The 18,586-nt window shown below is 32.2% G+C and overlaps 1 protein-coding gene across 1 annotated transcript; it reads right to left on the bottom strand.

Moving 5' to 3' along the window:
- Positions 1-1,719: 1,719 nt before the first annotated feature.
- Positions 1,720-17,781, bottom strand: LOC128237056 (uncharacterized). Its single transcript, XM_052952249.1, has 5 exons — positions 17,681-17,781; positions 4,532-4,618; positions 3,335-3,421; positions 2,971-3,042; positions 1,720-1,739 (listed from the first exon to the last, which is right to left on the bottom strand). Exons 1-5 carry the CDS (start codon positions 17,745-17,747, stop codon positions 1,720-1,722), a joined length of 333 nt encoding a protein of 110 aa, XP_052808209.1. The 5' UTR covers positions 17,748-17,781.
- Positions 17,782-18,586: the final 805 nt, after the last annotated feature.

Genomic DNA, 18,586 nt, shown 5'->3' with positions numbered 1-18,586 from the left:
GGGAATGTGGCATTTCCGGTCCCTATAGCGAACTGATTATCTCGGTGAAAGAAAACAGAGCGTCGTCTTGTCTGGTTCTTTGTCTGATATGGTTTCAAAATCTGCCGGCGTTCCACAAGGTTCAATACTTGGACATTTACTCTTTTTATCTAAATAAATGATATCGTTCGTGAAATAAAATTGCATTTTCAGATGATACTACCGTATATATCATTGTCGATGACTCATTGTTTATTGCTCAGCAACTAAATAGTGACATCGAGAATATCAATATGTGTACCGAAAGGTGGCTTAATTAATTAAATCCAGCGAAAACTGAACCAATTCTCGTCTGTCGAAAAAGAAACAGACAGAACATCCACCTATCGTTATGGATGGTGTTCAAATATCGGAAGTTACTACTCATAAATATCACTGCCTTGCACTCTCCAGTGACTGCTTAGGTCATGAACATATCCAGTCTGTCAAACTAATGCCTGTTAATGTATTTACTTCATATGATCATTCAAAAACGACCTAGATCGCAAATCGCTAGAAGTTTTTTTATAAATTAATAATATTTTTGCAATGCACTGTAGTTCAAAGGCATCACCTAATTGACCAACAGTTTACTATCATGCCTTTATCATTTTAAGTACTACTGTTTGGATAAACAAAAACTACGGACTTGCTCAAGAATATTCAATCACGTTTAGCACTACATTCGCCAAACTAAACGCTTTAAATTTCCTTAACATAATTTAGAACACACATGATTTTGGCCCTGACCTGACCTATCAATGTCCTCCCCTGTCTTTTTGTTTCTTGAGGTTTCTCCCTCTTTGGCTACGTCCATACTATCAACGCATTTTACAACCTACTACTTCAAACATTTGTCATTCACCCTTTTCTTCAAATTACAACGATTATACAAATCTACAAATTATAAAAGCATTTATGCCTGTAGAAGCAGCTTAAAAGAGTAACAGGTGCGACGCATAACAAAAGCTAACAACTTAACTTAATTCTGCCGGGATTAATTTGTTTTGTGCATATATCACTTGTTTATCTTTCATGTATTTATTTTCGCAGTAAATATTTAATTAATGACTATGCTTCACCTTTGTGTATCCGTAAGATGCTTTATGTAAATAAATATTTTTCAAGCAAACAAGATCATGGATTGTAATCTAATTGTTACCTCACGCTTCCTGGGTGCAAGGAAGCAATTGATATATTTACCGAGTCAAGTACTTTCGCTTTAAGAAATTATCTCAATGTATGCGGTCAGTGATCAATATTGTTACTTAAGTAATATATTTAAACTCCTGTCAATGCATACGTAACCAAACTTTCAACTAAATTTATTTCTATTAAATATATTATGTTTCATCAGTCCCTTTCATTTTCGGTATACAAAACCTTTCAACATATAGGAAACAGTACACACATTGACAATATAAACGTTTAAATAACAAATTAAAAAAAATGCTTAATAAAGCAGATTTTAATAATCACTATTAAAACTATTTTTGAGTCAGGCTTTTTATCAGAACAGCGCAGGCGGATGGCAATACTCGTCCATTTGACTGAGCAGACGATAGACATAATGTTACCTCTCAAGAACATTATATCTGGAGTATTGGAACTTTAAATTACAATACACATATGCTTTTTTAAACATGTGTACCAAGGTTATGTAAAATCTAACTGTTCAAATAAACGTATTAAACGTAAAGGCTAATCAATTTTGAGTGATGCTGAAAACGACACGATAGGGATGAAATAACATGTAACTCGACTTGTTTTCTCTAAAATCATGCAAGCAGTTTAGTGCATTGTTTACACGTTTACAACTAGGTAACATGATATAACATGCATTGAATGTGTGACCATATAACAAAACAAGACCCTTTGATCTTGTCAAAAGAAGATTGTTTGAGCCTGTTTAGTTATATGAGAGGCTTAATATTTAGGAATTGCTGCATAAGGCAAAATATTGACCAAACCTGGATGCGTATTCAATAAGCAACTGAGATTAAACTTAAATCCAAGATACGAAACTAAGTGTTTTGATTGGCCTGTATATCAAACTGACCAATAGGATGAATGGAATCAATCAAGCATGTATAAGGATAAATGTAAGATCAATATTGAATACTGGCCCTGGCCCAAATGTCTCAAACAATCTTTAAGGCCCCTTATAACCGGATCAGGCTAAGATGACTATTTTTGTTTTGTATAAGTTGTGTAATTGTCTCCCTTTAAAGAGTTAAGCCACCTTTGAAGAAAATTGTATTACAGATGATCATGCTTGGCTATTAAATGGTTAAAACATCAGGTTTAAGCAAGAAATTTATCTAAATGAAAATCGATACTTTAACCTGTTGCGGATACAACGACTTAATTCCGGCAAATTGGAGCTTTTGCGAAACAGCCAAGTATTGGGCATAACGTAACATGTACGTTGTATACCGCACAGGGCTGTCAGCTTTAAATCATTAGAATTTTCACGGAATGCATTTCGATGGTATATCTACAAGCAAAACATGTGGAAACCTAAACATTGATCGTTAATGTTTCTACTGTTTCAGCAGTACTAGATATCAATAAAATGTTTTCGCTTTACTTGTTATTATTGCTTACACAGATGGTGTCATCTTAATGAGATTTATATAATAAAACTAAGCTTCTTAGTAAAGTAGCTTATATTAATTCGATCTTTTTCTGTCAGTTTGAAAATAAAATAAAATCCTCTTCCTGGGTTAAATCACCAGTACTCAGTGTTCATGAGATTTATACTCAGTTCAGGACAATCAAACATGGATGTATTGGCACAAGGAGTAAAAAACAGAAGAAGCAATTACAGCATGCCATTCAAAATTAAGAACATGTGAAATTTTAAAGAAATAACTCAATATCAATGCAAGCCAACAGACAGATGCCAAATAAAAATGATACACCCCAAAGACATTCCAATATATATCCTACCTGATAACGCTGGATCCATCGATGAAATAAAATCTCCAGAATAATCATCATCATCGTCTTTCAATATTGCGACTGAAATACATGTATTTACAAATAAGCTGCCTTTTACAAATGCATATGCTTCATTTGGTTTCCTTATTCTTAAACAAGCTATGAGTGTAACAGCAATAAATAATGTAAACGAATACAGATAAAAAATTAGCAATATGACTTTAAAGCCGTACAGTAAGACTTTTAATCTTTCCAGCAAACATGGACGGTATAATAAATACACTATCCGTTAAAACTTATTTGTTAATTGAAAAAAGTATTTACCAACATATATAATAACACATACAGCAACACCATTATTGAACGTATGTACCTGATAACGCTGGCTCCATAGTTGATAAAAATTCCCCAGAATGATGAACATCGTCGTTTTCATCTTTCAAAATATCAACTGACATCCCTGTTTTAAAAATAAGCTCCTTTTTTACTAATGCATATGCTTCGTTTAGTTTCCTTATTTTTGTACAAGCCATGAGTGTGACAGCAATATCAAATATGAACATTTAAGAATATGCTGTACAGATAAATGATTGAGCAATTTGACTTTAAAGCCACATAACAAGACCTTTAATTTTTCCAACAAACATGGACGGTATTATCAATACACTATCCGTTAATTATTTGTTTTTTTTACGAAGGATAATCCATATAAAATCTTATCGGACTTTAACAATTTGGCTACTCATACAATTTCCATTTACTGTATAACAATTGTTAATTACAACTGCTTTAAATAATTTCCAAACGTTGTTGCCTCTAAATGTATTGCTAAACTATTTTTAAATACATATTATAAATACCCAACAATTTCAAACATTGGAAACATACAGAGGTAACTCAAAATCTACAATAATGACATAAGCCCATATTAAGGGTAAATTAAACAACGAATGACTCATATTTCAGTACACATTTAAACGTTGATTTTGCTTTTTGAATAGCTGTATTACGTGAAGGGATAAAATATAACGCATATTCCTTTTACTCAAAACATTTTTTGAACGCTTACTATATGCGACGCCATTTCCTTGGCGATGTTTTGCGCCTGTTTAGAACTTTATAAACTTTGATAAAAATGTTTCACCAGCATTGAATATATTAGAAAAGATCACATTTTCTAGACTATTCAAAATTGCTAACTTTTTAACTATTGTTAATATATTTAGTGAAGTTCTTAAAGAACATTACGTTCAACTTTCCTTCTATTGTAGCATTCAAAACTGATCTATTTCGTGTATGCTGATTTGCTCTTTTCGGTCTGCAGATTGGACTGGCTATTAAACATATTTAGGACGGAGCCCTAAAGGACACCATCCAAACACGAAGTCGTCGCACTTTCATACCTGCTTCTACACAATGTATTCAGGTTGAAAGCAACATCAGTCAAGAACATGGCAACACAGAAATATTACATGGAAAGTTTGGAAGGAATCATATTTGATAATTCAAAATAGTCTTTACCAACATATATAACAACACATACAGCAACACCATTATTGAACGTATGTACCTGATAACGCTTGCTCCATAGTTGATAAAGCTTCTCCGGAATGATGAACATCGTCGTTTTCATCTTTCAAAATTGCAACTGACATCCCTGTATTAAAAATAAGCTTCTTTTTACAAACGCATATGCTTCGTTTAGTTTCCTTATTTTTGTACAAGCCATAAGTGTGACAGCAATATCAAATGTAAACATTTAAGAATATGCTGTACAGATAAAAGATTGAGCAATTTGACTTTAAAGCCACACAATAAGACCTTAAATCTTTCCAGCAAACATGGACGGTATAATCAATACACCATCCGTTATTAACTTAATTGTTTGTTATTTACGAAGGATAATCCATATAAAATCTTATCGGACTTTGACAATTTGGCTACTCATACAATTTGTTGTGTAATGTTTTTGTATATAAATGTATTTTTAAACTATTTTTAAACACATATTGATAAATACCAAACTATTTCAAACATTGGAAACATACAGAGGTAATTAAAAATCTATAATAATGGCGTAAGTCCATATTAAGGGTGAATTATACAACGAATGGCTCATAAATCAGTACACATTTAAACGTTAAGTTTGCTTTTATAATAGCTATAAGTAGTAAAGTGATGATATGTTACGCATTTCATTACTCCAAACATTGTTTGGATGCTTACTGTATGAAAGACAATTTCCTTGACGATGTTTTGGATTTTTGCCTGTTAAGAGATATTTTAAACTTTGTTATAATGTTTGATCAGCATTGAACAAATAAGAAAAGATCACTTTATCAAATATTTGGACATAATTCATTATTGAAAACGATTTGATATCTAGAATATGTTTTTGTTATTTGTTAATTAGTATTATTTATTACTATTTTTTATGTCCATTATATTTCAGACGGTCGAATAATGAACCTTGCACAATTTATCCCTGATGATCTCTGCTTATAACAGTTTAGTCGACATGCATAATGTGATCATCATTATTTGTTTTTATGATTGAAGTTTGAGTATGTCCTTTGTTAAAGCATATTGGTTGGCATTCCAGTTTTGAAGCAAACCTGTAACGTAACAAGTGCACCTCGTGTTTGCACTAGTATAAATGCCTTCGCATGTTTGCAGTCAGAATGTGAACCATTCAAACTCACAAATACATGAGTATTTATATTAATGTAAAGGTAATGAAGCTATCCTTATAAATATGTTAGTATGCCGTATATGTAACAAACAATGCAAGGGCAGTGCAACGTCAGTAACATTCATGGTCGTCAACACCCCGTATAACCTAATAACTGTAAACACACTCATTTCAACTTTAAACTTGATTAAGAGATACAAAATACACATTCAAATTATTTAACGGCATGAAAAAGTCTCACCAATAGTTGAAAAAGTAATTAAATTGTCGAAAAACAAAAACAAAGCTGGTAAAAACAACAACAACAACAACAACGACGGGAATAGAAATTCTTAAATTTAAACGATCTAAACGATTTGAGTCAACTAGTTTCCTCACATCTTAGTTTTTACTTAAAAGTTTTGTGTTATGTGTAAGCTCTTGGAAAAGCAAGGGGAATTCTAGCAGAAAAAAAAACATATTGCACACCTGTAAACCGTTAGCTTGTCAATTAGAGGATAGTATACGTTTGGGGATTATTTTAGATAGAGTTTTTGATATCTATAACTTAAAAAAGAGTTCATTATTATTGTAAATAACTGTAGTAATCCATATTAAGAATTGTAAAACTAATACAAAGATAAGAACTAACAGGACGCATCGGTATAGTTTTTAAAAGTTAGGACATATAATAGGAATGATTAAAACATATCAATAGCCTTGATGATTTTGACAAATTCTGAAAGTTCTTCCAAGGCTTTTTCCATTGATCTATATCTACATAAACAGACGAAGCAAGGCAATGCACTTCTAGGTCAAATGGTTTAATTTCTAGATTAACCAATGTACTATTCAACACTACCATTTTAATATATATATTATATATATACCCGCTTTATCAAATATTTACCGCAAACTGGTTTAAACCCCTGTAAATTAATTTTACTGACCGTTCCAAGGCGGTACATTACTATCCTTGATAAACACACCTAGGTTTAATATTGTATATATGTACTGTGTTGTTTGTGGAGTTTGGTGCTTTTGTTCCGTATTTCTTTTTATTGTCTATGTCTTTGGCGTTTACCCTGTGCCATTAAACGGGGTTTATGTTTAAACTTTTGCCCCCTGAGCTTGTTTCTGTAACTTTTTCATATAAATATTGTACTTCGCTCAGAGAAGTTATTTATTTCTAGTTCTATGAAATGTCATATTTATGCTTTGGATATCTGGGTTGTAAACAAGTTAGTTCAAGCTTAAGAACAGTTATAACAGGTAAATACATATATGCAAATGTTAAGGTACGTTACAACTAAATGCTTAGTACAAGGGTGTGATCCAGGATGCCCTCTCTATATTTAAGATTGGGAATGCGACTTCAGATTAAAATTTGTTTAGTCTTACTGATGCAAATAATTCAAAATTGTTATACTTTAAATTCAGTCCAATAACTGCACTCAGAAAAAAAAGAATCATAAATATATCAGAGATTAAATATTTTCTTGCTGCAACAGAAGTTGATTGTCTCCCGGTCTGATTCAACATAGATTTCTTGAAAAAGTAACGGTGTAAAACTGCAAAGGGAGTTAATTTTCATAAGGAGGAAGGCGACGACATACCTTTTATTGTTTTAATAAATTGGGTTTGAATTGAAATTAAAGGAAATGTATGGTTGTCATATAAATGCTTTACTTCACACAGTTCAATTCTTTGAGGATCATCTTTAAAGGGATAGCTCCTTTGACGATAACGTTAATGTTGCTGTTCTAAAATCGTAGAAAACATAACCACAGGTTCCATTAACAATTGAGTCACTAAATTAATTACAATGAATGCACAATGTAAGTCAAATTAAATGGTTATTGGACTTATTTCAGCTGGTTCTAAGTCACCATTAGTAATAAACCTTTCTTTTATATAATAATTTATATTCCCATTACTGAAATTACTGCTTAAAAGTGTGTCTTTTTGTCAAATTCACCGTAAACTGTACTTACAAATTAATACAGGATACCCAAACAGTGAGGCTAAATTATTTAGTTTCACTTTTAGTTTAGTATTTTGCTTCATTATTCTAAGTTGTTCACCTTATCAAAAAATCGTACACTTTCATCGACTTTTAAAGCTTTTTTCCATTAATTATTATAATATACATTTCTAAAGCTCATTTAAGTAACATTTGCTGCCGATAACATGTTGTCTTTAAGTATAATTAATATCATTGTACCCCTTTGTCCCCTAACCGTCTAATTGCTCATCCCCAGTACTTACCAATTATGTCACCTGTTTTATTTTACGATTACTAGTGTTTAATTTTTAATTGGGCATCTTGCTGAGTACGATGTTGGTTTGAAATTTTGTTTAATTCTGTTTGAAACTCATCTGTGTCAATTAATTCATCTTTCACTTGCTGTAAATGTTCCACGACAGAATTGCCCCCGGTGTTTTTTGTTTATTCTTTTGATATTACATTACTCCTTTTCAGAAGCTCAATAAGAGTTTTTCAGCATTTATCTAGCCCATCCAATTGTTTTCTGAATTATCAATCTGTTAGACTACATATTTGAATCAAGTTTTGAAATATTAACAATTGTTTGTTACGTTAATGTTTGAATCTTATCTGATAACTTCTCAAAGGTTTGCTAATTTGTCTGAGCGCTTGTTTACACAATTAAACGGTTCTTTGGGATCGCCATTATTTATTATTATAATTCTACACTATTCATGCCAAGATAACTTTGCAAAATATTTGCCTGGTCTGTCCCTCTGTGAAGATAATTAATTAAATGATTATTATCAACATAGTATGATAACACAACGTCTAGTCTAAAACTATTTGATGAGTCTGTTGACCGTTTGAAATTATCCAGAAATATCATTAGATAACCGAATTATAGTATGATATTCCATAAAATTAATTGGTAATTATAGTGAACATATATTATATATTATATATTATAGAGCCATCTCTTGTGTATGGTATCACTTTCTGGATATGTCATAATCAAATCATAACTACATTCTTCTAATGTTAATGCAATTTCTGCAATAACTATTGAACCAATGAATCAAAAACTAAAAGATTTAATCACTTTGCTTTTTTCATCTCTTAAATTTAAAGTAAAATTCCACGAAAAAGGCTTATAACCAGCCCTATGGTCAACTTTAAAATAAAAAATGCCATATTGTTGTTGGGTGGTTTAATCTATACATGATGCTCAGACTCGAAATAAAAATATCATACGATTGAAGTATTCTGTTTCAATAAATGTATCGATAAGTGTTTTTCCTACATCGGGTTTACCCGGCGGCCAAATCAAAGGAAATCAAAACTTAATCAAACATTACAACAGGTTGAACCAATTAGTTACTGTGTAATTCAGTGTTTTTCTGTTCCATTGTTTAATAGTATTCACTGTTGTATCTTTAAGTAAATCCAATTCATCATAATGTTTTGTTTTCTAATGGCTCTGTGGATTTTAGTTAATTGTCATCATTGAGACTAATCGATTCAGCCACCTCATTTATTTCAGAATCATTAACTTATACTTTTGCGTCTAACGCTTTATGTATGTATCTGGTTGAGTGCAGAGTTGTCTATAAATTCTGCTTAAGATTGATTACACAATATCATACCTTAAAATAGTTAACACATATGTTTTGTAGTTCTCCAGGTATATCCATAAATAACCCCATTATATAAAAATTTCCCATAAAAGATTCTTGTGACGAACTTCCTTGGTTTGTCTCAATGAATAATCATAAAGTTTCTTAAATGCGGTGTTGCAAAGATCTTTATGAATATTTTGATAGACAAACAATATGAAATGGGAACATGTGTGTAATCTTATGTATTTTGGTGTCTTGTAATATGAATGAGAAACATAACACACACTAGACTTTTTATATCTGCCCTAAATAAATTTTGATTTTGACTCATCCAAACTCTTTGCATACAAATAACATTTATCATTAAATTAATGGCTTGAGTAACATGTGTATTTTTTTTCAAGAACCACTATTCTAAGATTGGTTAATCTAAAACAAGATTGTGGCATGTAGTCATAGTTATGCTTAAAAAATTGTTTGACTATTAGCACCATAATTCGGAATTTCCATTATATAAGTTTCTTTAATAAAAACATCAACAAATACGATATATATATATATATAGTGTACTAGCATGTTATAGCCATTTTTTTTAAATTAACCTTGAATGGTCAGTGGTCAAAATAATAAGTGACCTGTGAAATTAAAGGTTAAAGTATGTTGAGATAGACATGGTAAGTAGTATACATTGTGCCGGTCACTGCAAAATTGATCTATTTTGATTTACTAGTGCATAAGCGTGAATAAGTAGGTTTAAAATGGATCACATGGACATAAGTAGCAACTCAAAACGATTCGCAGGACAGTTAATACATTTTTAATCTACTATTTCGCAGTGCTCAAAACTAGTGGGTTTAAAATGGATTAATGTGATGTGATTGGTTACTATTGACAATAAGGAAAGCTGTTCCTAGATCAATTAAATACAAATGTTTAAGATATGACAAGTATTCAAATGAGTCAGGCAGATCATTCGGCAAACATAACCCCAAATATAGATAAATGTGTCCGGCAGTTTTATTTGGTCATAAATCTTTGAAGTGCATACTTATCACTGTAAGAGGAAACCACTGAACAAGAAAAGTGGTGCTTGATTTGCTCCTTTAACTAGTTGAAATTTCGAGTGCGAACTGACATACTGAACAAGGAAACAATAAAGACTAGCCCAGTAGCTGATCCATAAGTAAACACAGAGTGTATGCCTCGATATCACTTGCTGCTGGTACTCCGAGCTATTTCAAATGAATGAAAGAAGTATTAGTTATTAAGTAATTATTTAAAGACTCTAAAAATAAACAAATACAAATACTCCTCGAACCCATGACATAAATTATTTTCTTGTGGATTTGTATCTGGCACAAATGCATTACGAATATTTTGAGATAATGGTATAATACAAAATAATTGCACACTTTGTAAAAGTAACTACCTTATTCGAAATGTGTTATTAAAATGACTTCTTCAAAAAGTAGTTTGTGATCTAAAGGATACTATGAAGGATATTTGTTGATTTCAGTGAAAGCTAGTAATTTATTAGCCGAGTATTCATATAAGAACTATTTTCATGAGTGGCGATGGTTGACATATTTTATCAGAGGCTTTTATGTAAAATATTAAAAAAGTTTAATTAGGCTTGAATTTGGGGTGGAAATTGGGGTGGAAAATGGGAGGGTGGAAATTGGGGTGGAAATTGGGAGGGTGGAAATTGGGGTGGAAATGAAAATTTATTAATCAGTCATTTTGATTGACACATTTTTATCAGGTTGAAGGGAAGCATCTCAAACATTATTTACTTGTGTACTCGTAAATATAATCAATAATACTGACATAAAAACAGAGAGTGACGCTTTAACGAATACCTATCTCGGTATAAGATTTGATACTTTTCAGAATGTCTCAATAAACTATAAAGCTACAACCGTCGTCCATAAATATCATTAAACTCAAAATGAACAGAAACTGCAAACAAACATGACTTTATTTATCTGATATATATGCAAATAGCTACAGAATGCCTTACATGAACTTAATAAGAAATATATTAATTGCGTTTAGTTTATACAGAAAGATGTGTGCTGCATGTATATGCACTAGTTTTGAAAAATTCTACACTAATTGTTTAGATATCAGCGGTAGATCCAGTCGATGAACTCATATAATTTAGTAATCGATCATATCAAAATAAAGTATAAAAAATACAAAGACGATCTAAAATGAGTGTTTATTTTGTATGTTAAACGAGTTCGTTTTAAATAAGGCTCTACCAAGTAAATTATTTTTAAAATAAATTTGAAACAAAATAAACACGAATATGAGATTGTATTTAAAACATTCATTTACGGTCGAAATCTTGGCGAAAGGTTCTTCAATACACTGGCTCGTGTCCTAGTGCGAAAATAAAACATTGTGTATTGTTTCTTTTTTCGTGTAAAATTAATTAGAATTAACTGAAATTAAGTTAATAGTAAATGTACAGTATGCTTTATTATATTTTTTTTAAGTTTTCAGTTTCTTTAAATACTTGACATATATTGACATATACTGAACGCTATGTCTTTTTTTCACATGAATTAAATGTGTATAAATTTAACATAATTCTACAGCTAATGAACAGTGTGCAATAAGCTGCTGTTCAAACAAAATCCGTGTTACATTCAGCTAGTTTAAACTACCCCCTATCATTACTTTTACTTGGTCAAGACGGCACTTTGTGACTTACATCAGAACATGACTGAAGTATTTTTTTTCTTTACTTTACTTGCTACACTAGAGATGAGAACCGAGCCGATAATTCAGGTCAGCTTTTGTAGAAAAGTCATTTTAAGATATTTAAGATAGTCGAAAATTAATTTATGTAACATAAAAATGTATTATTTCAATGTTTTACACATGATAAGATGTTTTGATTGCCGACATCATGTTGTTCACGTATACAGCGGAGGGAAGTTAGCTTTGTTTTACTTGTTGTAATTAATATCTCTGTATCCATAAATATGTCAATGTAAAAATTATTTTTCTTTCTTCTTCTTATTGAAACATGGAAATATAGAAGAAAGGAAACCTTGTTCCTGCAGTATGTGAAGCACCAAATAAATGTATGTCAACACTCCGGAAGAAATATCTAACGAAAGATTGGAATATGGGGTTATTGTGTGTGACGAAGGGTTTTCCAATGTCTTCCTAATATTCTGTTTGAAAATACCGCCTGCATTCATAAATGTTCTTTAATGCACATGTTAGTTCTTTTAGCCCCGATATTTTTAATATTAGGCATTTCTATTCCTTTTCACCAATAATGGAGATGTCAGCCTAATTAGTCGTTGTTGACTGAATAAATAAGTTCCTCAATGTTGTTTTTGTTTTGAAACTCTATTTTAGTTTTCCCATAAATATTTATTGAGGAATGAAACAGAAACAGAATATTTAAATTCCAGTATCTTAAATGTATCTTGATTTTTTTAATATCTCATAACACTACCTGCAAATAACAAATACAAAGAAGGTAATTACCGTTCAGTGTCGTAACCCACATTACCACAAATACAACGAATCAAGATACGGGCTAACGTTTTCGTTAAACCAAAGCATAACTACATACAAAACGTTTTTGTCGAATTCTTGTTCGTAGTTGCAAACAGCCCATATCCTAGTTAAAGTAAACAAGCTCCTGAATAAAAAAATCGACAAAGAAATCATGATATTGAAGACATGTAGTAACATTATAAGACCATCAATTAATAATATATTGTTAAACAATTTATCATTTAAGTAGCAAAATGTGTTTTACATTTTTGTCTTTATTGTCGTTCGTTAATATTCAGAGCCAATACAATGCATAGTATCGTCCACAATTTAAAAAGCTTTTGTGTTTTTGCTTTCCACGCCTACTGCATGTGTTGTGAAATGCATTTGAAGTATGACAATTCTTATTTAATCTGACTACTTTGTTTCTGTATTTTATTCACATTAGATAATAAAAACTTTAACTGCCACTGAACAATGCACCACTGCTATTTTCAGAGAAATAAGTTGCTATAAGAGAAACATTAATCGCAATTTAACACCTGCTTCTACACAATACATACATATTGAAAGCGAAATGAGTGAGGTACAGGATAATACATTAGTATTACGTGAATGTTTTGAAAGGAAAATAAACTGACATTTCAAAATATCTCCAACAAATGCATATGGTTCGTGCAACGTTTAAGCCTATTAATGTAAAAAGCAGAGATAACTAAACATCAATAACAATGTCGAAACTCACGATGGTGAAATTCTCAGAGACTGACTCACATTTCACAGCTATATTGAGTAAATGCAACTGATTTTACTATACTGTCAACAGTTTGAAGTTAGTTGCTGCTACTGAACAGTCTTGACTTTCTGATCTTGACATTACTTTGGAGGTTAAAACACAGACACTCGTATTTAACCATCATTAATTGTTTCATAATTTAATCCTTACTATAAACTTTGTAACAGGATATTGCTCTTTTCAGTTTTTAAATACTACCGCTAGGTTGCAAGAGCACTTCGTGTTTGAATTAGTATCAATTACTTGGTATATTTGCAGTCAGATTGCGTATTATTAAAATTCGCAAACACTTGATTATCTTTTATGAACGTAAAGGTAATGAAGCTATTCTTATTCTGCCGTGTATGTAACATACCACCGAATAACGACTGTTATCACACACTTTTAAATTTCAAACGAGAATATTTGCATTCGCCTAGTCTTCTGTATAGACAAAAATTGACGTTCAAACTGCATAACGCACATGGAGTTATGACGTCATTTTTATTTAAATATTGTGTTCCGATTGGAATAACGTGACGTCATTTAACCAATGATATACAACGTTACGAATCAATTATTCCTTTGCATAATTGTATGTTACCAGTTACACTTCTTTAAAAACAAATACTCCATTGCAGAAGATTCCGCTTATTTTTAATCGTAATGATTTTTTAAATGTAGATATAAGTATTGATCACATTTTATCTTGAGTCTTTGAGTTGAGTTATATTGATATTATTGCGCCAGGTGTAGGCTGCATTATTTTGTGCTCTGAATAATTTTCATTTTCTGTTGGAATTACTGTGTGTAAAAAACTGGAATTTTGAACTATAGTGATATGAATATATATTAAATATGCTGGTGAAATTATTCTTAGGAATTTTAATTGTATTACATAAAAAACAAAGAAGGGTGTTCCACCCCATTGATCTCAACTTACATGGTGGACAGATTATCAGCTCTCACAATGAATAAGCCGTTTACTGTTATACTGTACAGTACTGAGCAATTACTGACTTTTCGCTCACCACCAAAAAGTCAATTAAATTAGACAAAGAAGTGTTAACAAGGCTGAAAGAATTTGGTATACTGGTATACAGAGGTAAAAGGGCTGGTCGCCTCAGGACGAGGATCAAGGATTATAATGATGGTGTTCACTTGAAGAACTTAACACAGATAAAACTAGACAGAACAATTTATTTAAATGAAACAAGAAAACGCAGGCTCAAATGTTCAACTGTCAATACAAGATCTATTCGAGGAAAATCGTCTGAGCTACTACAGCATATTTTTTAGCAGAACATTGATCTTTGTGTGATTACTGAAACTTGGCTCCAGACTGATGGTGATGATGTTGTACGGGGAGAACTGTCACAGGATGGTTATCGTTTTGATGATGTCCCTAGACCTGAGCGAAAAGGATGCGGAATAGCCCTGTTATATAGAGACAACTTAAAAGTGTCACGCAATTCTTGCAAAACTTTTGAGTCCTTTGAGTATGTTGAGTGGAAGATAAATAGTAACAACTTTGTTTTCCTGATAATTGGTATCTATCGACCGCCATACTCTGAGAAGCACCCAGTTACACAAGCAATGTTTATAAATGAATTCTCAGACTTGTTGGAGCAACTTTCAGTGATATCTGAACCTTTGGTGTTAATGGGTGACTTTAATCTCCACTTAGACAATAAATCAGATTGTTATACTAAACAGTTGTCTTCACACATTTGGATTTATGCAGAGAGTTAAGAGACCTACACACATCAAAGGGCATATTTTGGACTTGATCATTACAAGAAAAAGAGATAAATTCTCAGATGTAACTGAACCTCTGACTGACTATTTTATTTCTGATCACTGCTTCGTTAGTTGTTATGTTGAACAGTGTCGTCCTCCTCTACTTGTTAAAACTGTCAAAAGCAGAAACTGGAAATCAGTGTCAAAAGAAGCATTTCAGAAAGACATCTCTGAATTGAATCTGCTTTTAGAACAATCTGTAAATGTTGATGAGCTTGTTACAAACTTTACCAAGAGTACCTCAGATGTAATTGATAAGCATGCTCCACTCAAAGAGAGAACTGTTATTTGCAGACCAAATGTACCATGGTATTCTGGATACCTGAAATCCCTCAAGCAGTTTAAAAGGTCAATAGAAAGTATTTACCAGTCTGACAAATCAAATTTGATGGAAAATATTTACAAAAAGGTTAGAAACAGCTACACTACTGCAGTGACAAGATCAAAAAATAGATATTATCAGTCTGAAATCAGTGGGGCAGAGGGCGATGTGAAAAAGTTATATGGGGTGACTGCCTGTCTGCTCGGTCGTACAAAGGACAATCCACTTCCACCGCATACATATGATGTATCTCTAGCCAACGAATTTTTGCAATTCTTTGTTGACAAAATTGCCAGGTTGAGAAATGACTTAGATAATATAACCATTGAATCGGCACATATCGGGTCTGTATCATTAAACGAGCCTCTGGGTGGCACAATTTTGACTGAGTTCACACCACTCTCAGAAAATGATGTCATGAAACTTATCCAAGGATCAAAACCAACAACTTGTGAGCTAGATGTTATTCCAACACCAAAGTTGAAAGACAATCTTAACATTTTTATACCAGTTGTGACAGAAAATAGATCATTATCATCTGGAGTGTTTCCAACAGAGTGATAACGTGCTGTGATAAAGCCTCTACTGAAGAAAAAGGGTCTCCCTCTAGAACTTAAATATTATCGGCCTGTGCCAAACTTGTCGTTTTTATCAAAGATCCTTGAGAAATCTGCCTTACAACAAATTACTCATCACATCGAAGTAAACAGACTTCTTCCGTCATATCAAAGCGCTTACAGAAAGGGTCATGGTGTCGAATCTGCAATGATGAAAATGTATTGTGATTTATTGGATGCTTTTGACAACAATAAAGTTACTATCGTTGTCATGATTGACCTCAGTGCAGCTTTTGATACAGTGGATATTCCAATTGTACTTCAAAGTCTTCAGGAAGACTTTGGTATTAAAGGTATTCCTTTGAACTGGATAAATTCCTATTTAACTGAAAGGACAATGAAAGTTATTGTTGAGAACGCATCTTCCAACACAGAACAGCTGCAGTTCGGTGTACCACAGGGGTCCTGTGCAGGCCCAGTTATTTTTACCATGTATATTGCTGCTCTGAACAAAGTTGTACAAAAATACCCAGCTGGACTTTATGGGTATGCTGATGATCATAAAATTGCTTTGGAATTCAAGCTGGAAATGCACAAAATGTGGCGAATGTGCTTGAAATGCTAAATGATTGTCTCAATGATATAATTGTGCTGATGACAAATTTTAAGTTGAAAATGAATAACTCAAAAACAGAAATTATCATGTATGGCACTAAACATCAGCTAGCAAAACTTAACATTTCAAGTGTGAGTGTTGGTGGATCATCAGTAAAATGTGTTAATAATGTCAGAGATTTGGGTGTATATATGGAAAGTTAATTTTGACATGCATATCAGAAAAAAATGTCAGATTGCGCATGCTCAGCTTAGAAATCTGAAAGAAATTCGTAAACACCATTCACAAAAATCAACAGAGATAATGGTGAACGGCCTTATTCATTTTCATATTGACTTTTGCAATGGATTATTTACGGAAATACCTGCCTATCAGATTAACAGACTTCAGAAAGTTCAGAACAAAGCAGCAAGAGTTGTGACCAACACACCATACGGTCATCCAACTACCGAAGTCCTCAAATCCCTTCACTGGCTACCTGTGAGGGCAAGAATTATGTTTAAAACTCTTGTCATTGTGTTCCGTATTGTGCAGGCAACAGCTCCTTCTTATTTGAGGTCTTTGTTAAACCATGTTCAGGGAAAATACAGACTAAGATCTTCTGATGACATTCAATTTATTGTTCCAAGAACCAGAACCAGAATTGCTGACAGATCACTTGTTGTGGTTGGGCCAAAATGGTGGAATGCTCTTCCTAGAGACATAAACCACATTAAAAGTGAACCTACTTTTAGAAAGGAACTGAAAACTTATTTGTTTGGACTGTTTTATAATAAAAATGGCGATCAATCCTTAATTAAGCGATATAAAATGTGCATATAAAGTGAAAAACAATATGCTAAAGTCTTACCAATGATTAAAGAAGTAATCAAATAGTCCGTAATGACGAAAACCAGTATTTTGCTCGTAAAACACATTTTCGGGAAAAACAACAGCGAACCGAATAAATTAACTTTCCATGTTATTTATCTGATAGGTCTTTCAAACACGAGTGACTTTCTACGTACTTGAAAACTGAAAAGAGCAATATCCTGTTACCAATGAAATTTAAACGAATTGAGAAGGTTTGTATCCTCGTCTGTACTTAAACCAATGAATTTAAGTGAAAGTGCTTGAGCAGACAAATGGATCTGTAGCTACAAATAATTATAACACACATGTCAACCTTTAGCTTGACAATTTTATTCTAGATAGTTATGTGTTAAAACAAGTATTCATGATATTGTGCATCATTGTAGAAGTATTGACAATGTAATGCCAAGTTAATAACGAACAGGCCACAGCAATGAAGATTTAAAATGGTAGGAAATAGTTAAAGCATATCAATAGCCTCGATGATTTTGACAAACGTTTGAAACATTGAACTTCATGTGTCTATACAGGCGGAAAACGGCAAGGCACTTATGTGTCTACTAAGCTTAATTCTTAATTAACCATTATACTATCTAATAATACCATTTTACAATTTATACCCGCGCAATCAAGGTTCACTGTTTCAGTATTTAGTGTAGTAATATTTTTGGTCGTTTAGAATGCTGTTTTTTATGATTTGGATCTATGTTGCGTTTATCAACTATCCATTATCAATTGGAGGTTAGGTTACAGCAGTCATTCCAACACTATTTCGAAGGAAAACAATACTATTTAATTTGTTTATTAAGACAAGTGGTGTTTGATTTAATCCCTCATCGAGTTTAAAACTCTCTGCTAGTAAATATCGACTGGAGAATCACAAATTTCTCACTGATCCCAGAAA

This window comes from Mya arenaria, chromosome 6 (genome assembly GCF_026914265.1).
Source record: "Mya arenaria isolate MELC-2E11 chromosome 6, ASM2691426v1".
In the NCBI taxonomy this organism is placed as follows: Eukaryota; Metazoa; Mollusca; class Bivalvia; order Myida; family Myidae; genus Mya; species Mya arenaria.
This window is presented reverse-complemented; position numbering and strand designations above follow the sequence as displayed.

Bases quoted from the DNA above. Each gene is read 5' to 3' on its own strand.
- LOC128237056 (XM_052952249.1), bottom strand. From the start codon at position 17,747: ATGTGTTTTACGAGCAAAATACTGGTTTTCGTCATTACGGACTATTTG. The intron at 4,619-17,680 runs GTAAGACTTTAG...TTTTTAATACAG, and splicing joins GATTACTTCTTTAATCATTG to GGATGTCAGTTGCAATTTTG. The intron at 3,043-3,334 runs GTACATACGTTC...CATGTATTTCAG, and splicing joins TATGGAGCCAGCGTTATCAG to TCGCAATATTGAAAGACGAT.